Source organism: Sciurus vulgaris (assembly GCF_902686455.1).
Source record: "Sciurus vulgaris genome assembly, chromosome: X".
In the NCBI taxonomy this organism is placed as follows: domain Eukaryota; kingdom Metazoa; phylum Chordata; class Mammalia; order Rodentia; family Sciuridae; genus Sciurus; species Sciurus vulgaris.
The window spans coordinates 133,206,934-133,229,107 of record NC_136471.1 but is presented as its reverse complement, the minus strand read 5'-3'; the positions used below and the strand labels follow the sequence as shown (position 1 = coordinate 133,229,107).

Genomic DNA, 22,174 nt, shown 5'->3' with positions numbered 1-22,174 from the left:
CCAGGTAACACTTGGAAGAAAACCTGCAGTTTCAACATCCGCCCACCCAAATTTGCAACTTGTTCATTTAAAATCCACTTTATAAACACATAAAGCTTTGGACTCCAGTTATTTCACAGTTCATTTTTCTGTTAGTGGTTTTAGATGTGTTTTATTTCATTGCCTTTTGGAGTTTTAAATTTAGATCCAAACCTACGTGAGTAACCCCGAAAGCATGCTAACAGATCTGCAACGATCATGCAGGATGCTTTCCTCTTTGGACAAAACGTACGTATGCTTTACAAGCACCGAAAGAAAACAGGTCCGGAGATCACTGGCCCCCAACGCAAGGCTGAGATTTCCAACCAGAACGCTCTCAGGAAGTCTGGCGAGCGTCTGCTGCTGGCTAAGTTGGAAATCACAGTGAGTTGTTGGCATCAAGCTCTAATCAAATCCACTCAACTCAAACACAGGAGCTCAGTGAAACGGATTCACGGGGGGAACAGAGCATGAGTCAGACATTGACTTCCAGAGATCGCATTTTCCATTCACACCTCATCCTAAGGATGTGCCTGTCAATCACTGCACCCTTGAACCAGGAAACGGAGTTCTGTCTCCTTGCACTGACAACTCACTGAGCTAACGGGGCAGACTTAAAATCAGCAACCACAAAAAGAATCAAAAACTGGTCTTAAACAAATCTGAAACGTTTTATTCCCAAGGAAAATAAAAGAATGGTCATCATGAGCCCAGTAATTTTGACCTCTGCTGTGGATGTAAGGGTTGCTCCATACAGATAGTTAATAACATTTCTTCCTATTTGTGTAAATTCATAAATGATCTCTATGATTATTTATGTTGAGGGCCATGCAATCAAATAGGCTCATCTTTGCCCTTGAGACCTCGAGACTGCTGCGTGATCTTGAATCATCCAGCTGACACTTTGAATGCTGCACAATTCATACACAAAGGAACTTAAACTGCAGTTTGCCCACGATACATACACAGTAAGCGTTAAGTAACTCGTGTCTTCTCTTTTCCAGCTGTTACAAGTTTGCTGCTCAACATTTCCAAAGTCCTCCTTGCTCTGACAAAAACTTCCCAAGATCCAAAGAGGGAACTTTTTGACTCTTCTTCCACAGTGTGGAAAGACTCTAGCTTTCAATCAGCTGCTTTCAGGGCAAGACTGGAATCTGCTCAGGGGGGACTTGGACCCTGTTGCATCTTGTAAGAAACAGTCGGAGGGAGGATTGAACTCAGGGGCACTTAACCACTGAGCCACCTCCCCAGCCCTTTTTTGTTTTTTATTTAGAGACAGGGTCTCACTGAGTTTCTTAGGGCCTCCCTAAGTTGCTGAGGCTGGCTTTGAATTTGTGATCCTCCTGCCTCAGCCTCCCAAACCCCTGGGATTCCAGCATGTGCCACTGCACCCAGCTCAGTTGGAGGTTTTTACTTGTAAATGCAGTTCACTTTATAAGTGGGTGCATTTGGTATTAAGGAGCTATTTTATGATTTCTGTTTCTCAAAGGTAAAATTTGATGTTCTCTCTCCATTGCCCTGGATAATTGTCTTGGAATAGGTTGAAGAAACAGCAATGGTGTGTAAATGAATTGGAGAAATACGTGGTCTGAGCATAAGCTGTCTCTTCTTGTCTTTAATCGTGGACTTGATGAGAATCCACTGAAGTGGGTAGAACAAAGAGAAAATGCAGTCCAAGGAACTGCATGTGAATTTTAATCCTCCAGACAGAAACAAAATGGGTAAACTAGTCCTCTAAATGCAAACTGCAAATCCTGTCAACAGGGTATGTGGGTCTCAGGCAAGCAGCCTCTGACCATGGAGCCTGCAAAGTCTCTTGCAATATTATAAATTAATGACTCTGAATTTTTGTTAAGAGGAGGACTGGGGAAATAGTTGAAAAGGAGTTTTCCGAATCACCACGAGTAATAAGCCCATTAACTTCACAGTAAATAAAACACGCATGGCAACCCCAATTTATGTGCTAGTATTCAATATTCAGTTTCTTGCCAATACAATGACATCTGGTGGATTAAGTGAAGTTATTAATTGTAAAATTAATGTAACTACAAGTCCTTCATAAAGCTGTTTATATGATTAACTTCGAAAATCATAAAAATGGAAATATTTTCTCAGGTCTTTGGCTACAATTTAAAATCTGGAAAAAAAAATAAGATTATTACAGGCACTAATTTCTGTTTCCTATTTTTTTTTCAGCCTTTGCCGTTCCCAAAACCAAGAAAACCATGGACGTTCAAAGGCCATGTATTTTCTATTAGATGAACTAAAGGAATGGATGTCATTATGTATCTGGAAAAGGAACAGACAGAGCAAAATGGAAAAGGAAAATCTCTTCATGGTACATTGGATAGAGTGAAAAATCCTTCATATTTTAAGAACTATGTATCATCGTATGATGTATTAATATGCAACATTAATTAATTCTTATAAATGGCTCCTCCATCCCATCTCCAAATATCTAAAAAGTAATGTGTGCTTTTTAGTGTCTTATCTGGGCAATGTGCTGAGTAAGCTCCAGTAAGGAAAAAAAAACAAAAAACAATTTTACCTACTTGGGGCAAATGGCCAAGGATAAAATGAAACCCTAGCCATAGTAGATGGAGTTTATTGGATGCTTAAAGAAACAGCGAGCGCTGCAGAGAGCAGTCTCTGGTGTGGAACGTAATACAGTAGGGTACTTTAATTAATTCATGAGCAGCGGTGGAGCGATAAACACTAAGAAACGCAATCGAGTACGCTACCTTACTGTGCAGTCACATAAACACGAAGCCCCGGCACGGAGAGGACACAGCGCTTTGTGTTTAGCTCCATCCTACAGAGATGTACATGTGTCAGTTCTTTAGGTGCAGAGTCAGGGGTAGGTTTTCTCCCAGCTAAGCAGGAATACAACCTCGGAGAGATCATCTCCTGATATGAGCATGACATGCTCGTCATCTCTACCAACACCACCACCGCCACCATGATCACTAGGACCGTCGCCATCGCCACCACCATCACCACCACTCACGGCCCCCACCATCGTCATGCTCATTCCGTGAACACCATCATGACCTTCATGACCTTCGCCATCACCACGACCACCATTACCAAGCAACAACTAGACCCAATGGTTCTTTGAGGTCTCAGGGTAAATATGAGAAGATGCTTGCTAATCCAGGGGTTCTCAACTTGCTTCCTTATTAGAGTCCCCTGGAGAGCTTCTAAAATAATGCCCTGGGTAAAGTCCTAATCTGTTACTTTAGCCTTCCTGGCATGGACCAAAAGAAGTGGCCATTATTAAAGCCCTCTTGGTGATTTCAGCATATGGCCAAGATTAAAAAAATAAATCCAATGGACAAATTAATCTTAGTGAGTTGTGATGACCCAGGTGAGATTTCTTTTCAACCAAATGAGTTCGTTCCAGGGTTTTTCCTGGAACTAGTCCTATCAGTAGCTTCTGCCTGGTATGCAGCAAAAATCCAGGCTCCCAGGAGGAAAGGAGATGCTCAGGGTAAGCCACACAGAGCATGCAAACACTCTCAGAATGAGGAAGCCCACTTATTATAACGCTAGCAAGTGGTGGGAACCTTCCAGAAGTCTGAGTTTCCAGACCCCAGTTCAGAATAAACCCAGAAACAGGCTTTTATTTATTTTTTTGTAACAATTTGCTTTAAACTGTCATGTAATAAGTTAGGATGGAAGAAATAAATTCTGGTGTTCCATGGCATAGTAGGGTGACTGCATTTAAGCAGGCATTTCTAAGGAGAGTTAGCTCAGATCTGCTGTGTTCGCACTTTCTTGCATGCTAACCTATGGCTGTATCTGGGTGGTTGGATTTGGAGAAATGGTTTGGTTTTATTCTTCAGTGTAACTTGTTCAATTAATTTTTAATGACCCAGTAAGAGCTGAATAAAAAAATAAAACAAATGGTGGTTCCATTCCAAGTTTTCTGAGACATCTCCATACTGCTTTCCAGAGTGGTTGCACCATTTTGCATTCCCACCAGCAATGTAGGACTGAATCCTTTCCCCACATCCTCATCAACATTTATTGTTGCTTGTATTCTTGATAATTCTGACTGGTGTGAGATGAAATCTTAAGAGTAGTTTTGACTTGCATTTCTCTAATTACTAGAGATGTTGAACTCACAATAGCTAAACATGGAACCAACCTAGCAGCCCTTCAAAAGATGAATGGAAAAGAAAATGTGCTATATATGTGCTGTGTGTGTGTGTCTGTGTGTGTGTGTGTGTGTGTGATGGACCATTACTCAGCTTTAAAGAAGCATGAAATTCTGGCATTTGCTGGTAAATGGATGGAGTTGGAGAATATCATGCTAAGCAAAATAAGCCAAACCCAAAAAGACCAAAGACCAAATGTTTTCTCTGATATGTGGATGCTAATTCACAATAAGGGCAGGGAGCACTAGGGAAGAATGGACTTACTTTAGATGAGGCAGAGGGAGTGAAGGAGGGAAGGGTGTGGGGCAGGAAGGACAGTAGAGTGAGCAGACATGGTGACTCATGTGCAGGTGTGACTGCATGACCATGTGATCCTGCAACATGTGCAATCAGAAAAATGAGAGACGACCCTCCATATATGTATAATCTATCAAAATGCATAAACACATTCTACTGTCATGTACAACTAACTATAACAAATAAAATTTAATTAAAAAATAAAAAATACAGGCAGACATAGAGGAAGAAAACCAGAACTGGCAAGTGTACCTTTCAAAGAGTGTATCTCACTACTAAGAATGCATGAAGGAGATAGAGAATGTTTCTAAATTACTTTTGGAAATGCAAGTGTGATTTGCCTGGACACTCGGTTATAAATAGTAATTTATTAGATGGGATTGTAATTAATTTGTTTCCCAAGCACATGAGAAACCTTGGCCATGGACAACATGAAATTGGAAGAAAATCAAGGAAGAAGCATTCAAAGAGGTACAGTAGGGACACCAGAGGACAGCGGGACAGGCAGAGTTAGTTCTGGTTTTCTAGAGCACAGTAGAGTGACAATAGTCTACAGCCATCCATGACATCATTCAAAAGAATGAGACAAGCTGAGTGCAGAGGTTCCCAACACGTCAGAATGATTAATGCTGAGGATGTGGAAATGTTAACTACCCTGATTTGCTGGTTATACATGTATAAATTATTATCATGTACCCCATAAACATGCACAAATATTATGTGCATAATATAATGAAAAAACATTAAGTTAGAAGGAAATCAGAAACCTGCATGTTAGGAAGTCACCTTCCTATCAGTACACGCCTTTTTGGCTGGTGTGAGCTAGAGCCAGCCTATGTTTATCTCAGCTTCCTCCTTAGCTGACTTTAGTGATTTTAAACACAGGTAGGTACTCCCTTGGAAGGGAGGGACCCAAGTCAGCAGCACTGCAGAATCTTGCTGCAAGCTCTTCAGAAGATGCTTCGGCATAGAAATAACTCCTGAAGTTCAGAACTTTCTAGAGAGTCAGGGATGGTGAGGACACTGGTGTGAGACACCACTGCTCTCCTGTGTTTTATTAATAGGAATCACCAAGCACCCTCTTAACAATCAGCCCGTGGAAGCCGGCTAGAAACGCGTTGGCAAAGCTCACTGATGTTCCAGGTTCTGGGAGTTGACTGGTGAACCCAGGAACCCAGGACCAAGATGACGCCCATTCCTCTGGCCTCTGAGTGTGCCTGTGGGTCTTTCTCCTCCACCACCCAATAACTGCTCCCGCGTGAGTCCACAGTGACCTGCATGTAGCAGAACCCGACAATCAAATTTCAAGGCCTGACGTTCTTGCAGCCTGGAGCTCAATGGATTCTGCTCCCTTGGGGCCATGTGTCCATCACTGGGCTTTGGAGCTCCACTCCTCCAGTAAGGTCTTCTCCCACCTTGTTCGTCCCTCCTGGTCTCACTTGCTCATTCCTCCTCCCCTCCCTGTCCTTCCCACGTTGGTGTGGTTCACAGCAAAACACCTGTTTCCACGCTCACCTGAATAACTTCACCGCCCACTGTCCGTCACAGAGAACCCAGAACTCTCCGCACGCTCCAGGCCCTGGCACCTACGCCTGGGGCACGGCCCCTGTGCGTGTCTAAATCAGATCTCACGCACAAGATGCTAACACCCAACTTTTGATCTGTCCTTTCCCCGAACACTGTCACCCCTCAAAGAAACCTGTGCCTGTCCCATATTCCATATCTCGGTATCTTCCAAAGTCCTTTCTGTGATTGTTCAGGGCAAGAAGGTTGGAGCACTCATTCTTCTCTTTCTAACCATTCCTCATACCCAGACTTGTCATCAGATCCATCAGCTCAACAGGTGAATGCATGAAGGAAATGTGGCATGGGCTCGAAATGCTAAGAAGGCAGTCCCGAGCAAAACCACAGAGGAGAGGAAGGTCACCCTGAAGTGACCATGAGGTACTGTCCTTCCACCTTTCTAGACTAACAGTACAGCACGTGACTCCGGGCGATGGACAGAGGGAAGCTCACCCACATCTACACCTGGACCATCAGGAAGAGGGGCCAGAGGACAGGGACATAGACCCAGTCCTTCCGCCTGGACCACGGGGCCTGGGGTTGGGCCTCCATCCTGCTTGACACGTCTCTGTTCTACAGTGGATGGGGACCGGAACTGTGGTCCCAGATCCTCCGGAAGCCATCTCCCCCAGCCCTGCCCAGCCCCTTCCCTTCCAAGACACCCAGTGACATCATTCCTTCCATGCCACGGGCTCTCCTCTGGCCCAGCGGAGCATCGCTCAGTGAGCTCTGCCCACTGTTTCCTGTGCTGGTCCTCAGGAGATGGCCCGAGGCCACCGTCTCTGCACCTGGGCCGCCGGCCAGTCTTCCTGGATGCATCCTGAGAGAGACCAGGTTGGCACGCAGCCTGCGCCCCTGAGCCGTGGGTGACATCTCAGCAAGGCGGCTCTCCCCGTTGGTCTTCTCTGCCTTACGTAACTGGTGGCACGGGGACGTCAGATGCCTGCCCCGCAGTTGACAGGGCCGAGGAGACAGGACAGAGAGATCCTGCCACCAATAACAGGGGCCGCTTCCTCCTAATGGCGTGGACACTGCGACCCCAGGAAGGCAGGGCAGCCCTGATGCGAGGCGGGAGCAGGGCCGTGGGCGCCTTGAAAGCCGGCCTGCCTTCCCGGTGTGGGCGGACAGCCAGCTGGCCGTCCCTTCTTACCTCACAGAAACTCTGGCACTGCTGACTCCTCAGGTCCCCCGGGTCCTTGCAGGGCTCCAGGCACTGGAGGAGAGAGAAACAGACCAAGTTGGTGCCGGCAGAGGACCGAGGCCGGGCCGCAGCGGAGGCGTCCCCGGGCACTGCCCCCACCCGTGCCCCTGTGACCTGGGGGGTCCAGAAAGTCCAGCCAATCCGCTGAGCATCCCAGGCCCTGGCCAACCCTGCACAACAGGGAGCAAAAGGCCCTTCCACGCCATCGGAAAAGCAAGGTCACGGGCCTGGCAGCCAGTGAGGGGACAGTGACCAAGCTCGCATCAGGAAAGAAGCCCGGGCGCCAAGCACCCTTGTCCCGCAGGAAGTGAAGTGTGACACTCCTGGTGAATTTTTTCTCATAGAATTAAACATCCACTTGTTTTAATTTTCATTATTTTGATTCATTGCACAGAAATGGGGTCTGATGATCGTTTCTCTGGTTGAACATGAACCAGAGTCGCGCCATTTGCGTGTTCCCACGTGCACATGGGTGATGATGTCTGTCTCGTGCCGTCTTCTTCCCTTGGCCTGCCCCCTGCCCACCCCCATTTCCCTCTACACAGCCCTCCTTCCTGCACTCTTGCCTCCCTCCCACCCCCCGTTATGTATCATCACCCAATTATCAGAGAGATCTCTCCGCCTTTGGCTTTTGGGGATTGGCTCCCGCTTGCTTTCAACTCGGCAGCGTTGGGCTATCTTTGGCATGCTCCTCTAAAAACAGGGGAGTGAAAAATGCACTGTGCTGTGAACTGGTATCTTAAGCTGTGTGCGTCCACTAGCATTGGGGTGCGACCATTTCAATTACGAGGAGGTCGAATCAGTCTGGACATTAGCTTCCGACACGAGAGCTGTGTAAGAGGAGAAAGTTCACTTAAACATCTACAGACTCTCTACTACTATGTATATATTTAAGTAAATCAAAGAATCAAAGAGAGTAGCCAAGCTTCACTGCTTCATAGCAACAGTAATAATAGATGATATTGTTAAACAAAATATTTCTATACATACATGCCATAGATTTATTACTATATATAGTTCATATAGTAAATAAGATGACTGTGCACACACACACAAAAATACATATATCTGTACACACATACAGAGACAGAGATAGATACACAATGCACACACACGTACTATGTACCTGTGTATGTGTGTGATAGAATAGTCCTCATGATTGAAATAAAAATGGTGAGCTTTTATGCAAAGATTTGATTCTCAAAACCATGCTATTCAACTTTTTTTGAAATTTTTTTCTTTGTTCTAATTGGTTGTCCATGACACTAGATGCATTTGTGCATTTTGATAGGTCAGACATAAATGGAGTGTCCGCCTCCGCCCTTCCAGACCCCCATCTAACTTTTCTCGACAGCTACTGGGAAGCCCACCTGCCTTGTGCAAACCAAATACCTGCTGCAAAAATGGAAACCTATTGCTGGTACTCAAATGGCGGTAAGGACACTCCTGTTTTCTTGTCCATGCAGAATCTCTTTTTGATGAGCCAGGCATCAGGTGGTGACCACAGGACAGCCCCTTTGGGACAGTACTGTATGTGCTGTCCAGTTAAGCTCCTACTTGAATGGCCTCATTTCTAATACCCAGTGGCCAACAGAGTCCAAAGATGCATCTTAAAGATGCATGGATAAAGATGAATGGATAAAGAAAATGTGGTATATATACACAATGGAATATTACTCAGCTTTAAAAAAGAATGGAATATGGCATTTGCTGGTAAATGGATGGAGTTGGAGAATATCATGCTAAGTGAAATAAGTCAAACCCTAAAAACCAAAAGTCAAATGTTTTCTGCTATGTGGAAGCTGATTCACAATAAGGACAGAGATGGGGAAGAGAAGAGATACTTTGGATTAGGTAGATGGGAGTGGAGGGAGGGGAGGGTTATGGGGTAGAAAGAAATGAATTGAACATTATTACCCCATGTGTATACAGGAATACATGACCTTTGTGATTCTACATCATGTACAACCAGAAGCATGAGAAGTCGTACTCTGTTATGTAAGATCTGTTAAGTGCATTCTACTGTCATGTGCAACTAATTAGAATCACAAACAGCAGGGAATGCGATGTGGCTCAGTGGGTAAGCACCCCTGGGTTCCATCCCTGGTATAAAAAAAATAGCCTGGGTATAGTCATTTGCATGAATATATTTTGGATCTGTCTATCAAAGCTTTGCCTTTTTAGATTTCAACTAAAGGTCAAGACAAGGGTAAAAATCACTGTCATGCTTTATACAGCAGAAAACACTTTCTGTTCCTGCAAAGAACAAAACCGGTGTGCCAAAGAGAGCAGTCCCAGAGATCTCTCCTTGAGAGGAATAACCCCAGCACAGAGGAATGCGTTGTAATGTGTGGCCCACCCCCACCGCCACGCCATGATCCTGCGGTACCTAAAATTCTCAGAACGGAAACCAGAGGTCACATTTTTAGCAAGTATCTTAGGCTGTAAGACATAGAATGACAGGCTGCCTGAAATCATTCCTCCGAGGCTACCTCTTCAAGCCCAGCGAGCAAAACTTAAAATCTTAGCGGGCAAAAATACAGCATGTGTTACCTTTGGAAAGCGCGTGGATACCATCCTGTTTAAAACTTGGCCTAGAAAGATACATTCTACAATGTAGTTCACTCAGATGATATATCTATGTTGAACTTATATTTAAAAATCTATAGCCATACAAAATATGCTCATACAACATGCTACGAGAATTAAAGTTTCCTGGGCACAGGAATTTTGTGACATTTTCTAAAATATTCTCAGCATGTAGTAGCAGCTCAGTAAACACCTCTGATTGAATTAATGGATCAAGGAGCATGCTTGTGTAACTAGTACTATACATAGGCTTGGCACACTCAAATACTTTTAGGAACCAAGCAAATCACAAATAAATGTGCAGGAGGTGAATTAGGAATACTCAGGAAAGATGGAAGTTTAGGAAAAGTAAAGGACACTTTCTGTCCCTGGTACCAAGGTCCAGGGGGCAACTGGTCTTCGGGACCTTCTGGATCTTGTCCAGCACTGCCTGATGCTCTCAGCTTTGCAGAGAAGCCAGCAATACAGAGTGTGGGTAAATCTTCCCATGTGTGCATGCACTCCAAAACCCTGTAGAGGTGTTGGCTTCGACTGCAATCGATTTGCAGCAGAAGAGACTAGGTGTGATGTTTTAAGGGTTCTAAATAAGCTATTTGGCATCCCAGGTGAGTGTGGATGCTCAGAGGACACTGTGCAGTCTCTGGAGGTATCTTTCCATGTTCTTGCTGGAGGGAGGGGGTACCACTCAGATCTAGCGAGTAAATGGCAGAGATGCTACTGAAACAAATCCACATGTGCAGGACATTTCCCCTGCAGGACAGAAAACCATCTGGCCCCAAATGTCAATAGTGGAAGCGTGAGACCCTCTGAATAACACACTTCTAATGTGGTTGGTCCTAAGAACACTTTCCGCCAGGTCAAGGGAGTAAAGGCTGCTCTGAACCATGGCTTCTGATCTTGTATTAATTCTACACACAGTCATATGTATCCCTATAAAACATGGTTCTGATCATGGGGGTTCCCTGATAAAAACTAGCCGAGAAGTAGCAAATTAAGTGTAAAGTATGTGGGTTGACATTTGGAACTTCTGGTCAACCAGCAAACCCAGAAAATCAGGTTCTTCAAACTCATGAGTCAGTGCAGCTGATCTGTTTTCTGTTCCCCATGCACAAAGTTCTCCTGGCTTCCATTCTGATACTGCATTTCTTCCATAAAGAGCCCGTCTCCACTCTAATCCTCAGCAGCGCCAAACTATTTGTGTTGTCCACCTGAGTGCGCGTGGACGTACCCTCCGTGAGACCACAGAGCACTTGTCATTTTTCTTCAAGAATTCTCACGTTTTTCACTGACAAGAAGTTTTTGAGTTTGAATCCATCCCATTTATTGATACTTGATTCAATTAAAAAAAAGAGAAAGAAAAAGTTCACTCATACCTTGCTTGTAGGAATGCAAAATGGTATAGCCATCATGGAAAGCAGGATGGAGATTCCTCAGAAAACTTGAAATGGAACCAGCATCTGACCCAGCTATCCCACTCCTCGGTTTATACCCAAAGGACTTAAAATCAGCACCCTACAGTGACACAGCCACATCCATGTTTATAGCAGCTCAACTCACAATAGCTAAACTATGGGACCAACCTAGGTGCCCTTGAACAGATGAATGGATAAAGAAAAAGTGGTACATGTATACATACATATATATATGTATATATATATATATATATATATATATATGGAATATTACTTAGTTTTAAAGAATAAAACTATGGCATTTGCTGGTAAATGGATGGAGTTGGAGAATATCATGCAAAGTGAAGTAAGCCAATCCCAAAAAACCAAAGGAAGAATGTTTTCTCTAATCTACAGATGCTAATTCACAATAAATTTGGGAATCTAGGGAAGAACAGAGTTACTTTAGATTAGGTAGAGGAGAGTGAAAGGAGGGGAAGGGGTGTGGGGTAGGAATGATAGTAGAGTGAAACAGACATTATGACTTCATGTACATGTATGACTGCATGACCCATGTGATCCTGCAAAAGGTACAATCAGAAAAATGAGAGATGATACTCCATCTAGGTATAAATGAATTCTGTCATGCACAACTAATTAGAATAAAACTTTTTTAAAGAGTCACATTCTATTTTTACTCTGCCTTATTCCATTTTATGATGCTATAACAAAACACCTGTGGCTGAGCAGTTTATAGAAAAAAGAGGTTTATGATGACTTCTTGTTCTAAAGGCTAGATGTGGTGACCACATGCAATGAGGGCTTCTCTGGCTGTATTACAGCATGGCAGAGAAGCTCAAAGGTCACGTGTCTGTGGTTAGATTTGCATCACAGCATGCTGTTCTATGGAGGCCACTTGCTATGGTAACTTCATAAGATAATGTATAGAAAAGAGATTTGTGACCAGAAAGGTACACGGGAAATCTATGGGATCAGTAAATTCTTGTGATCCCAGAGCAGGTTCAGTTCTACAATGCCATAGAAGCTACAGATTCCAAAATGATTTACCACCAATAAGATGAAGCAGTTCCTATCACAGAGAAAGCTCTAACTCAGAGGAGGCAAAGTCCTGGCCAAGAAGAAAACTGTTGATACTACCTTGATGAACCCCCAGCTGGGAAATTCAGCACAAAATTCCACACATGCAGCCAAACACCTCCATTAAAGTCACGTTAGAAGACTAAACCCACAGGCAAGGAAGTAGAACTCATCATCATGTTATGCCAAGCAACTGGAATCCATGCGGAAACAAAGCAATCGGCCTTCCCTACATTCCTTGGCATCTACTAAATCAGTAAGTACGGCTTAATGTTTCCTCCATGCCAAGTACTCATCTCCTCACCGAGGCAGGGGAAATAGAGCAAGAACGTGTTCCCTGAGGTAGTGTGTAGTTGACTGAGGGGAAAACACTGTGGCTAAGTCTGTCCCTACCACTGAAGCATCAAATAGATGGCAGGAGGGAATCTGCCACAAGGGACAGAGAGCTGGCTTGTCCAGTTTGTGCTGCAGGAGAAGATGGATTAGAGAGATAGGGTGCAGCAGTGAGAAAAGAAAAATTTGTTACAACGTCGTACAAACCTCCCCTCTACCATTTCTACTGTCAGTATGTCCTCGGGTGGCAGAGGGCACTGGGTGAGAAGAAAGAAATGGGCAATGAAGGACAGCATAGGAAACAAGTCCACAAAGGTTGCAGTCAGATTGTTTGCTGCTGTGACCAAAAGACCTGACAAGAAACTCTTAGAGGAGGTAAAGATTACTTGGGGTTCTTGGTTTCAGAGGTTCAGTCCATGGTGGGCCGACTCCATGGCTCTGGCCCAAGGTGAGGCAGAACAAAATGGCGGAAGGGCCTGGAGGAGGAGAGCAGCTCAGGACATGGCACCAGGAAGCAGAGAGAGCTCTGCTCACCAGGGACCAGATCTAAACCCGATGGAGCCAGGGACAGGAAATAGTCCCCAAGGAGCCAGGGACAGGATATAGTCCCCAAGGAGCCAGGGACAGGATATAGTCCCCAAGGAGCCAGGGACAGGATATAGTCCCCAAGGAGCCAGGGACAGGATATAGTCCCCGAGGAGCCAGGGACAGGATATAGTCCCCAAGGAGCCAGAAACAGGATGTAGTCCCCCAGGGAATGTCCCTAGCGATCCACCTCCTCCAGCCACACCCCACCTGCCTACAGTCACCACCCAGTGAGTCCATATCAGGGAACAATGTCCTGATGGGTTAAGGCTCTCGTAACCCCATCTTTTCACCTCTACACCTTCTAGCATGCTCTCACAGCTGAGCTGTTGGGGACACCTCCTATCTAAACCACAGCAAGGACACACTTGCTGGTGTGGTTTTGGCAGCAGAGACTGAGAAGGAAATGAGATTCAGAAAAGGCATCCAAAGTTGTAACCTAGATCTGACAGGAACTGATGGTGGACCCGGTGGAACATGGAGGAGAAACCAGGCAGGGCGTGGAAGGAGGGCCTTACGGGGTGCGTCTGAGGTGTCCGCAAAGTTCAGGGAGAGATGACGAACACGCCGTCGGAGCTGGGTATCGACAGTTCAGCTAAAGGCGAGCGTCTACAGGCTTTTCCTGTCTTCTTCCCCACATCATTCGCTCGACCCCCCAAACAGTTACCAAGTTCTGCTCCATGGTGAGTGTTCATGATGCACCTGCAAAATCTCTGAACCACACAGCGCCTACCCTGAAGGACCTCGCAGTCCACGACGGTGAAAGCCACCTGTTCATTTATGACTCACAGCGAGGAAAAGTCTGGGATTTGTGTCCAAAGAAGAGGCAGTGGGAACAAATGAGATTGAAGCATTTAAAATGGGGGAGTTGGTCTCTGATAAAAGCACAGTGACAACATTGAGATTTCACAGCTGAGCAAGGTTTGGACATTTCTCTCTTTTTTAAAAAATTATTTGTTCTAATTAGTTGTCCATGGCAGTAGAAGGCACTCATGCATTTTGATAGCTCAGACATAAATAGAGGGTCGTCTATCATTTTTCTGACGGTCCATGTTGCAGGATCACATGGTCATGCAGTCACACATGCACATGAGTCAGCATGTCTGTTCACTCTACTGTCCTTCCTGCCCCACACCCTTCCCTCCCTTCACTCCCTCTACCTGATCTAAGTAACTCTATCCTTTCCTATCCACCCCTTATCGTGAATTAGCTTCTGCATATCAGAGAAAACATTTTGCCTTTGGTGTTTTGGGTAAGGTTTATTTGACTTAGCATGATATTCTCCAACTCCAGCTATTTACCAGAAAATGCTAGAATTTTAATCTTCTTTAAAGCTGAGTAATATTCCATCGTGTATGTGTGTGTGTGTGTGTGTGTGTGTGTGTGTGTGTGTGTATACCACATTTTCTTTATGCATTCATCTGTTGAAGGACACCTAGGTTAGTTCCATATTTTAGCTATGGTGAGGATGTGGGGAAAAGGTTCACCCATACGTTGCTGGTAGGACTACAAAATGGTGCAACCACTATGGAAAGCAGCATGGAAAACTTGCAATGGACCCACCATGTGACCCAGCTATCCCACTCCTAGTTTCTCACACCCACAGGACTTAAAATCAGCACACTGCAGTGACTCAGGCACAATTTTCTTTTTTTTCTCGGTAGGATCTGTTTTGTTGTCTCTTTACGTGATGGAGCTTCGGAACGAGAAGACCAGAACACGGTCATATGCAGAGGGCCACGAGGAGGGGTCTTATTGAAGTTAGAGGACAGCAGGGCAGAGGCAGAGGCCCGAGGTCCGGGAGGACCCGTGAGAAACGTCTGGAGAGGCACGAGACCTTTGGTGTCATCTGGCCCAACCCTACGTGTTCCAGTACGGGCACCAACGCATCTGCATAGAAACGATGGCGGGCAGTTCGCTTCAGGCCCGTGAATTCTCCAACGACTGGTACAGGCCATTCCCGCTGACGACTTGGCTTCCACAACTAAGGCTTTGGATAGAAAGGCATAGGACCATGGACCCGTGTTTTCCTCTTGTCCAGTTGCCCTTTTCCAATATGGCGAGAAGGTGCTGGGGTGGGGTCTCTTACAGGCGCCATGCTGGTGGCTGGACCTGAGCGGTCTACAACGCAGGGACTACTTGGGCCATCTCCCCGAGCCAAGGAGCTCAGAATCCGATGATTCCAGGCGGGTCTGAGGAGAGGGAAAGCAGAAGCCAGCATGGAGCTGTGGAGTCCAGCAGGCTGGAGGAGACTCTCCCAAGGACCCCTTGCCAAAGGATTTCTTCTCCATCCAGGTGGTATTGTGTGTTTTGATACCAGGCATCGAACTCAGGGGCACTTAACCACTGAGCCACATCCTCAGCCCTTTTCTTGTATTTTTTATTTAGAGACAGGGTCTCTCTGAGTTGCTTGGGGCCTCAGTGGTGAAAGTTGGCTTTGGTTCAAGTTGTATTTCCATCTCTTTGGACGGGAGGTTTCTGATACACTTAAAAGGAGGAGGAGGAGGAGGAGGAGGAGGAGGAGGAGGAGGAGGAGGAGGAGGAGGAGGAGGGAGGAGGAGGAGGAGGAGGAGGAGGAGGAGGAGGAGGAGGAGGAGGAGAAGGAGAAGAAGATTTGCCCAAGGGCACTCTTTTGAAATAAAATGTGTAGCGATAACATTTTGAAGGACCCACATCTCATAGGAGCTCAATGAATTTGTCCCTTCTCTGTCTCAAGGACCAGGAAAGAGAATGGATTCCATTTTTTTTTTCAAGCATATTTCAACAAGATCTTTTATTTTTAATTGAAAAAGAAATTAAAATTTCCTTTAACCCTAGTCTCTCAAGGGTGTTTCAATCATTGCTTTTAAGAGACTGGTTTTCTTGCCAGAAATTCTGCTAGCTTATGTGTGGCCAGAAGGTAGACAGGGAACGAGAAATCAGAGAGTGGGGGATTTTGGAGGACATACGGTCTGCTTTTACAAAATTATTTTCTGTTGAATGATTTTTTTAAAAAAATCCATAAAAATGATATCTATTTTTTTTTCAGGGTTATTGTGCACACATAAGAAATACACCTTGAGTTCTGAAAAAAAAAATCCCAAGCTTTCATTTCATCCTTTGATCTAGGAGCAGCACACAAGGATGCCGTCCGCAGGAGGTTCCGAGGACCGTTTCTGATCTCTGAATGAACGGGAGCAGCTTTCTCTGGGAAACTGCAATCTGTTTTTAAGAGGGAGGCCGCTCTCTCCCCCATCACGTGTCTTGAAATCTGTGCGTCCTGCCGACTTCAGAGGCATCCACAGACTTCCTCAGCTCTAAATTGGTATAGAGATTGTTACAGGCCTGCGTGTCGACAAGCTCAGTGTGTCTTGCCAGAATAATGAAATCTCTCGGCAGGCGTGCGCCCTGGAAGCTTGACGCACAGCGGGTCAGCCGGTAGGGCCAGGGCTACTGCAGAGGACAGGAGGCACTTCACGCTGCACATCAGCCTGCTCTGCACACCCAAAGGTATGAGCGTCCCACCGTGATGTTCACGGGGACACCTGGCCCGCATCTGATCACAAAGGTGAAATGTAGCTCCAACACCAAGAGTTCCTTCCTTTATTTTTTTTAACGTTTTTTAAATTGTTCTGATAAGTTGTACGTGACAGTAGAAAGTCAATGCATTCAGAAACTAAAGCATGGAGTGGAGAAAAGCACCTTGTGAAAGCAGTTGTTATCAGAAAACCAGACTCAATTCCTTCTCAATGAAACTACCGAGATGCACGTCGTTCAGCTTCCCCAGTTCTGCAGGTGGCTTGCTTTCTGAGCGGCCCTCCTGATTTTTGAACTGCATTGTGTGCAATGGCATGTTAGCCCTGTGCTGAAATTTCAAATAGTATCCCCCAATTAAAAAGATATTGTGCTTGGCTTATTTCACTTAGCATGATATTCTCTAACTCCATCCGTTTACCAGCAAATACCAGAATTTCATTCTTCTTTAGGGCTGAGTAATATTCCATCGTATATATACCACGTTTTCTTTACCCATTCATCTATTGAAGGGCACCTAGGTTGGTTCCATAGTTTAGCTCTGGTGAATTGAGCTGCTATAAACATCGATGTGACTGTGTCACTGTAGGGTGCTGATTTTAAGTCTTTTGAGTAATTTATCAAAATGTATGAATGCATTCTACTGTCATGTACAACAAATTAGAACAAAAAAATGTATTAAAAAATGATATTGTGAAGAGAAACTGATTACAGTGGAGACACTTGGTAGAGAACAACCTGAAGATATCCAAGTTGTCATTTGAAGGAATAAGGAAAGAAAAAGAAAAAAAAAAAACTAAATCCATATAACTCCAGAGATGATACAGCAGGCAGGGCCAGCAGTCCCCAGGCAGAGACCCTCCCCAAATGCTGGACCTCAGTCTAGCCATGAGGGAACATCAGACTGAGGAGCATCTAGACATCAGGAACGTCAGCGCAGGGCCCCAGCGTAGCCTCGGTCCTCCTGACTGACGTCCAGGAGAAGTGGGGTGTTCCGTCAGGAATCCCAGTCCTGCCTCTGCGTCTGGGCTCCAAACGCCAGCACCGTGGTCCAGTCTGCCTCTCAGAGTCCCCCTCCCTCGTTTGCACCCACAAGCCCCTCCTGCATCAGGCAAGGGAAGGGTCCCTCGCATGGAAGTCAGGAAACCTCGTGGGCACTAGCAGGGTGCTCGGTGGCAGGTGCTGCATAGGTCTGAGCCTTCCCTGGGCTGAGGACTCACGAGCTCAGCGGAATGGCTCCAGGCTTATCGCCGTCCCCCCCGTCGGGCCCACCCAGAAGTCAGTGGGCATCAATTAGAACGGCGATTATCAAGAATACAAGCAACAATAGGTGTTGGCGAGGATGTGGGGAAAAAGGTATACTCATGCATTGCTGGTGGGGCTGCAAATTAGTGCAGCCACTCTGGAAAGCAGTATGGAGATTCCTCAGAAAACTTGGAATGGACCCTCCATTTGACCCAGCTATCCCACTCCTTGGCCTATACCCAAAGGACTTAAAATCAGCATACTACAGAGATACAGCCACGTCAATGTTCATAGCCACTCAATTCACAATAGCCAGACTGTGGAACCAACCTAGGTGCCCTTCAATTGATGAGTGGATAAAGAAACTGTGGTATATATATACAATGGAATATTACTCAGCCATAAAGAATGATAAAATTATAGCATTTGCAGGCAAATGGATGGAATTGGAGAATATCATGCTGAGTGAGATAAGCCAATCTCAAAAATCCAAAAGAGGAATGATCTCACTAATAAGCGGATGATGACACTTAATGGGGGGTGGGAGGGGGACGAGAATGGAGGAAGGAGGGACTGTATAGAGGGAAAAGAGAGGTGAGAGAGGTGGGAGGGGTGGGGGGGGAGGAAAAAATAACAGAATGAATCAAACATCATTACTGTATGTAAATTTATGAATATGCAAATGATAAGCTGTTACTCCATGTACAAACAGAAAGAACATGTGTCCCATTTGTTTACAATAAAAATAAATTAAAAAAAAAAAAAAAAGAAGTCAGTGGGCAGGATTCCCGTCCTCAGCAGGACGGCTTCTGTCCCAACAGGAGCAACGGCCTACAAGCCGACCGTGGGTATGAAATAAATTGAGAAGGCGCAGCCCATTAAACCCGCGAACACAACAAGGCAGCTTGTCTCGGGGAAGATCTCTAAGAATCTGTATTTACCTACAATCTCTCGGGATGTACAGATCCGTCTCCTGTCGTGTACGACAGGTTAGGACAGATAATAAACATTTTAGAAATGTTTTCATTTTTATGAATTTCGTTTTACCAAATAAATAATAAAATAGATTGGAAACGTACCTGTTTTACTTCCTTCGGGTACGGTTTTTATTTCGTGTATGATACATATCAGAAAGTACACGGGGCTGGGGATGTGGCTCAGTCGGTAGAGGGCTTGCCCTGCATGCAGGGGGGCCCTGGGCTCCAGCCCCAGTGCCACCAAAGAAAATAAGGACATTAACGAACTCCAGAAAAAATCAGCGAGAGCTAGAAAATATCATCTCCACGTGTGATTCCAAACCCAGGAAGTGTAGCTGCGTGCACACTCGCACGCACGCTCGCACGCACGCTCATCGTCTTTATTGCAGTTGGGCGATGGGCCTCTGTGTCCTCGGGTGGACCATCGGATCGACCCCTTGGCTTTGTCCCACGTGGACGCCCAGGAACCCAGAGGAGCTGGAGAGACGGGCAGAGGCTCTGTGCTCCTGGGTGTCGGTGACTCCTTAGACGGAGGTTTGGGTGACTGGCTGGAATGGCCAGTGGCGGTATTTCTCCTGCACGGGAATCAGAATTTCACTTCGCAGCCTGTCACCGGCCGGCCGAGCCCAGGAGAAAGCACCCCTCCCTCCTCGGGGACAGCCGGGAAGGGAACGGAGCAGATTTCCGTGCCACTTTTCAAAGCCCGCGCGGGCCTAGCTGCGACCCCTCTGCCCGCCTGTCTGTGTGTCCTGAGCTTCCTGGTGACGGGCGGGTCCTTAGAAAGCACGTGGAGCTGGTTCTGCAGGACCACGGCCGTCCTCTGCTCACGCGGTGACCCGGCGTCTCCCTCTTCTGGGCGAGTGACCCGGGTTAGGTGGGGCACGTCTCGGGGAGCCTTCCACTTTTGCTGCCCGTCCCTTTGTCAAATGGCAGAGCCGTCCTGAGCCTGTCTTGATCGTCGCGTCCGCTTGGGGCTCATAAGGTCGCTGATGTCACCAAGGGTGCGGGGAGATGGCCACGGGCCCTGACTCTTCCTGAGAACCGAGTGTGTCCCGGCGCAGGGTGCGCGGCTGGAGGAGGGCTCGGAGTCACCCTGAAAGGACGCACGTGCGGGGCGGGAAGCAGCCCGCTCCCTCGCAGCCGCGGTGGGCCGTGGCCGGCTGAGCAGCAGGCCTGGGTGCTCTCGAGAAGACCGGAGGCAGAATCTCACGGGCTGTCGCGTCTCCTGTCTGCCTCGCCACCCGCTTCGTCGAGAGAAGCCGGCCTGGGACACCAGTGGATGCCGAGCAAAGCCTCTCCGTGTGGCCCGATGCAGGAGGTCTGCCGTCCATCTTTCCCGGAGCTGGGAAGGGCGCCGTGCTGGAGGACAGCTATTTGCGGTGGACGGGAAGCCCCATGGGCAATGGAAGCTTCCGGGCCTTTCACCCAAACTCAAAGCGGGTGCCACGTGGCTCCTCCTTTGCTTTGGGAGGTGAGGCCGAAGCTCTCTCGGCCCATGAAATTCCCTTGCCGAAGTCAAAGGACTAAGCCATTTGCCACCCGCCGCCCAGGCCGCAGGCGCCAACTCAGGAAGTCTGGTTCAGAACGAAGGTTCGGGATCCACGCGGGCCCACGGTCTGGAGGAGCCGACTCTGCAGGGGCACCACACGGATCGCCATCTCCTGCTTATCTGACCCGGTCACACCCTCGACCTCCAACACAGTGTGATGAACCCGACCAGAGGGGACTTCTCTTCCTGCCACTCCGCTAACTGGACGCTCCTGCTTCACCCTCAGACTGCCGAAATCCAAGAGAATAAAATGAAAAGGACACGCAGGTCCCCTCCGGCAGGGGCAGCCAACAGAGTGCACGAGTGGAGAGCTCCCTTCTGCGCCCTCAGAGGAGACGTGAACACTTGACACCTGGCCAGGGCCACCAACTCATGAAGTATTTCATTTCACTTGCTTTTAATGAATGTCAATGGAGAGCGGCAGGGGCTACCAGCTACCATACTGCAGAAGACACATGGAGAGCTTAAGAGCGTTCTCACGCCCTGCTTCTAGTGGAAGAGGGAAGAAGAGGACATTCCCAGACGACCTTCCTGCCAGGACTCCGGATCCCACTCAGCCCTCGTGGATTCCTTCCAAAACTTCCTGGGTCTCTGCAGCAGGCTCAGAGCAAGAAGGAAGAAGAGCATCGCCTTGCTCTAGACTCGTTTCTGGAGCCTTTGCCTAGAGCCCATTCTTGAAACCCCCTCCTGTCTGGAAGCACCGAACCCCCGTGTTAAATTGCCTCCAGTTTTCCTACCTGGAGCCGGTTGCTCTCTTCGGTGACACAGCCTGATAACAAGCAACTGAGACGACGGATGTGAAATTTAACCCCCTGCCACAGAAATCAAAAAGAAAGCAGCCACGGCCGCTCAGGAGGCTGAGGCAGGAGGATCGTGAGTTCAAAGCCGGCCTCAGCAACTTGGCAATTTAGCAAGACCCTGTCTGTAAATAAAATATGAAAAAGGGCTGGGGGTGTTGCTCAGTGGTTAGACACCCGTATGTTCAATTCCTGGTCCAAAAAAAAAAAAAACCCCAAAATGTAGCCAGAGTGTCTCTGATGGTCTACGTGTCAGTGATGTTGGTGCGGACGCTCCCTCCTCTCTCCCTGCTTACCTTCCGTGAACGTGCATTTACTGAGACACAACGCCATGTCTGACAATCTGAGAGATACTGGGAGCCCGTGGACACATAAACAGTCTGTCTGCTTTTCTCCCTGCCAAAGGATTGGACCCAGGGATGCTTAACCACTGAGCCACATCCCCAGTCCTCGTTAGTTTTTATTTAGAGACAGGGCCTTGCTAAGTTGCTGAGGCTGGCCTCCAACTTGCAATCCTCCTGCTTCAGCCTCCAGAGCTGGTGGGATAACAGGTGCGCACCACTGTGCTGGGACGTCTCTCTGCTTTGAAAGGGTGTTTGGCAGAATATGTGAGTCAAACCATTTCAATGCCATGGGATTGATCCATGGGAAGAGAACAGACAGTGGGCAGTTGACGGGAAGCCCAAGCCCAGGTTGGATCATGAGAAAGGAGCTAGGTCTCGGCAGGAAGTAACAATTAGGATTAACAGGCTAAAGCAGGTGAGATGGAAGCAAATCACATTCCTGATAGAGTTAATCATTTTAAGCTTGAAAATAAAGCTGTCATTTCCAGCCATGCAGATGCAAAGGTGGGCTGTG

General features: G+C 46.9%; 1 protein-coding gene across 3 annotated transcripts in view; it reads right to left on the bottom strand.

The window, feature by feature from the left end:
• The window catches only part of ANOS1 (anosmin 1), a 149,591-nt gene that overhangs the window by 60,867 nt on the left and 66,550 nt on the right, over positions 1–22,174 (bottom strand). For all 3 annotated transcript variants that reach the window (XM_079123158.1, XM_079123156.1, XM_079123157.1), the window contains one exon: positions 7,189–7,251. In XM_079123158.1, coding sequence (XP_078979284.1) covers positions 7,189–7,251 — 63 coding nt within the window. The remainder of the gene's footprint in view (positions 1–7,188; positions 7,252–22,174) is intronic.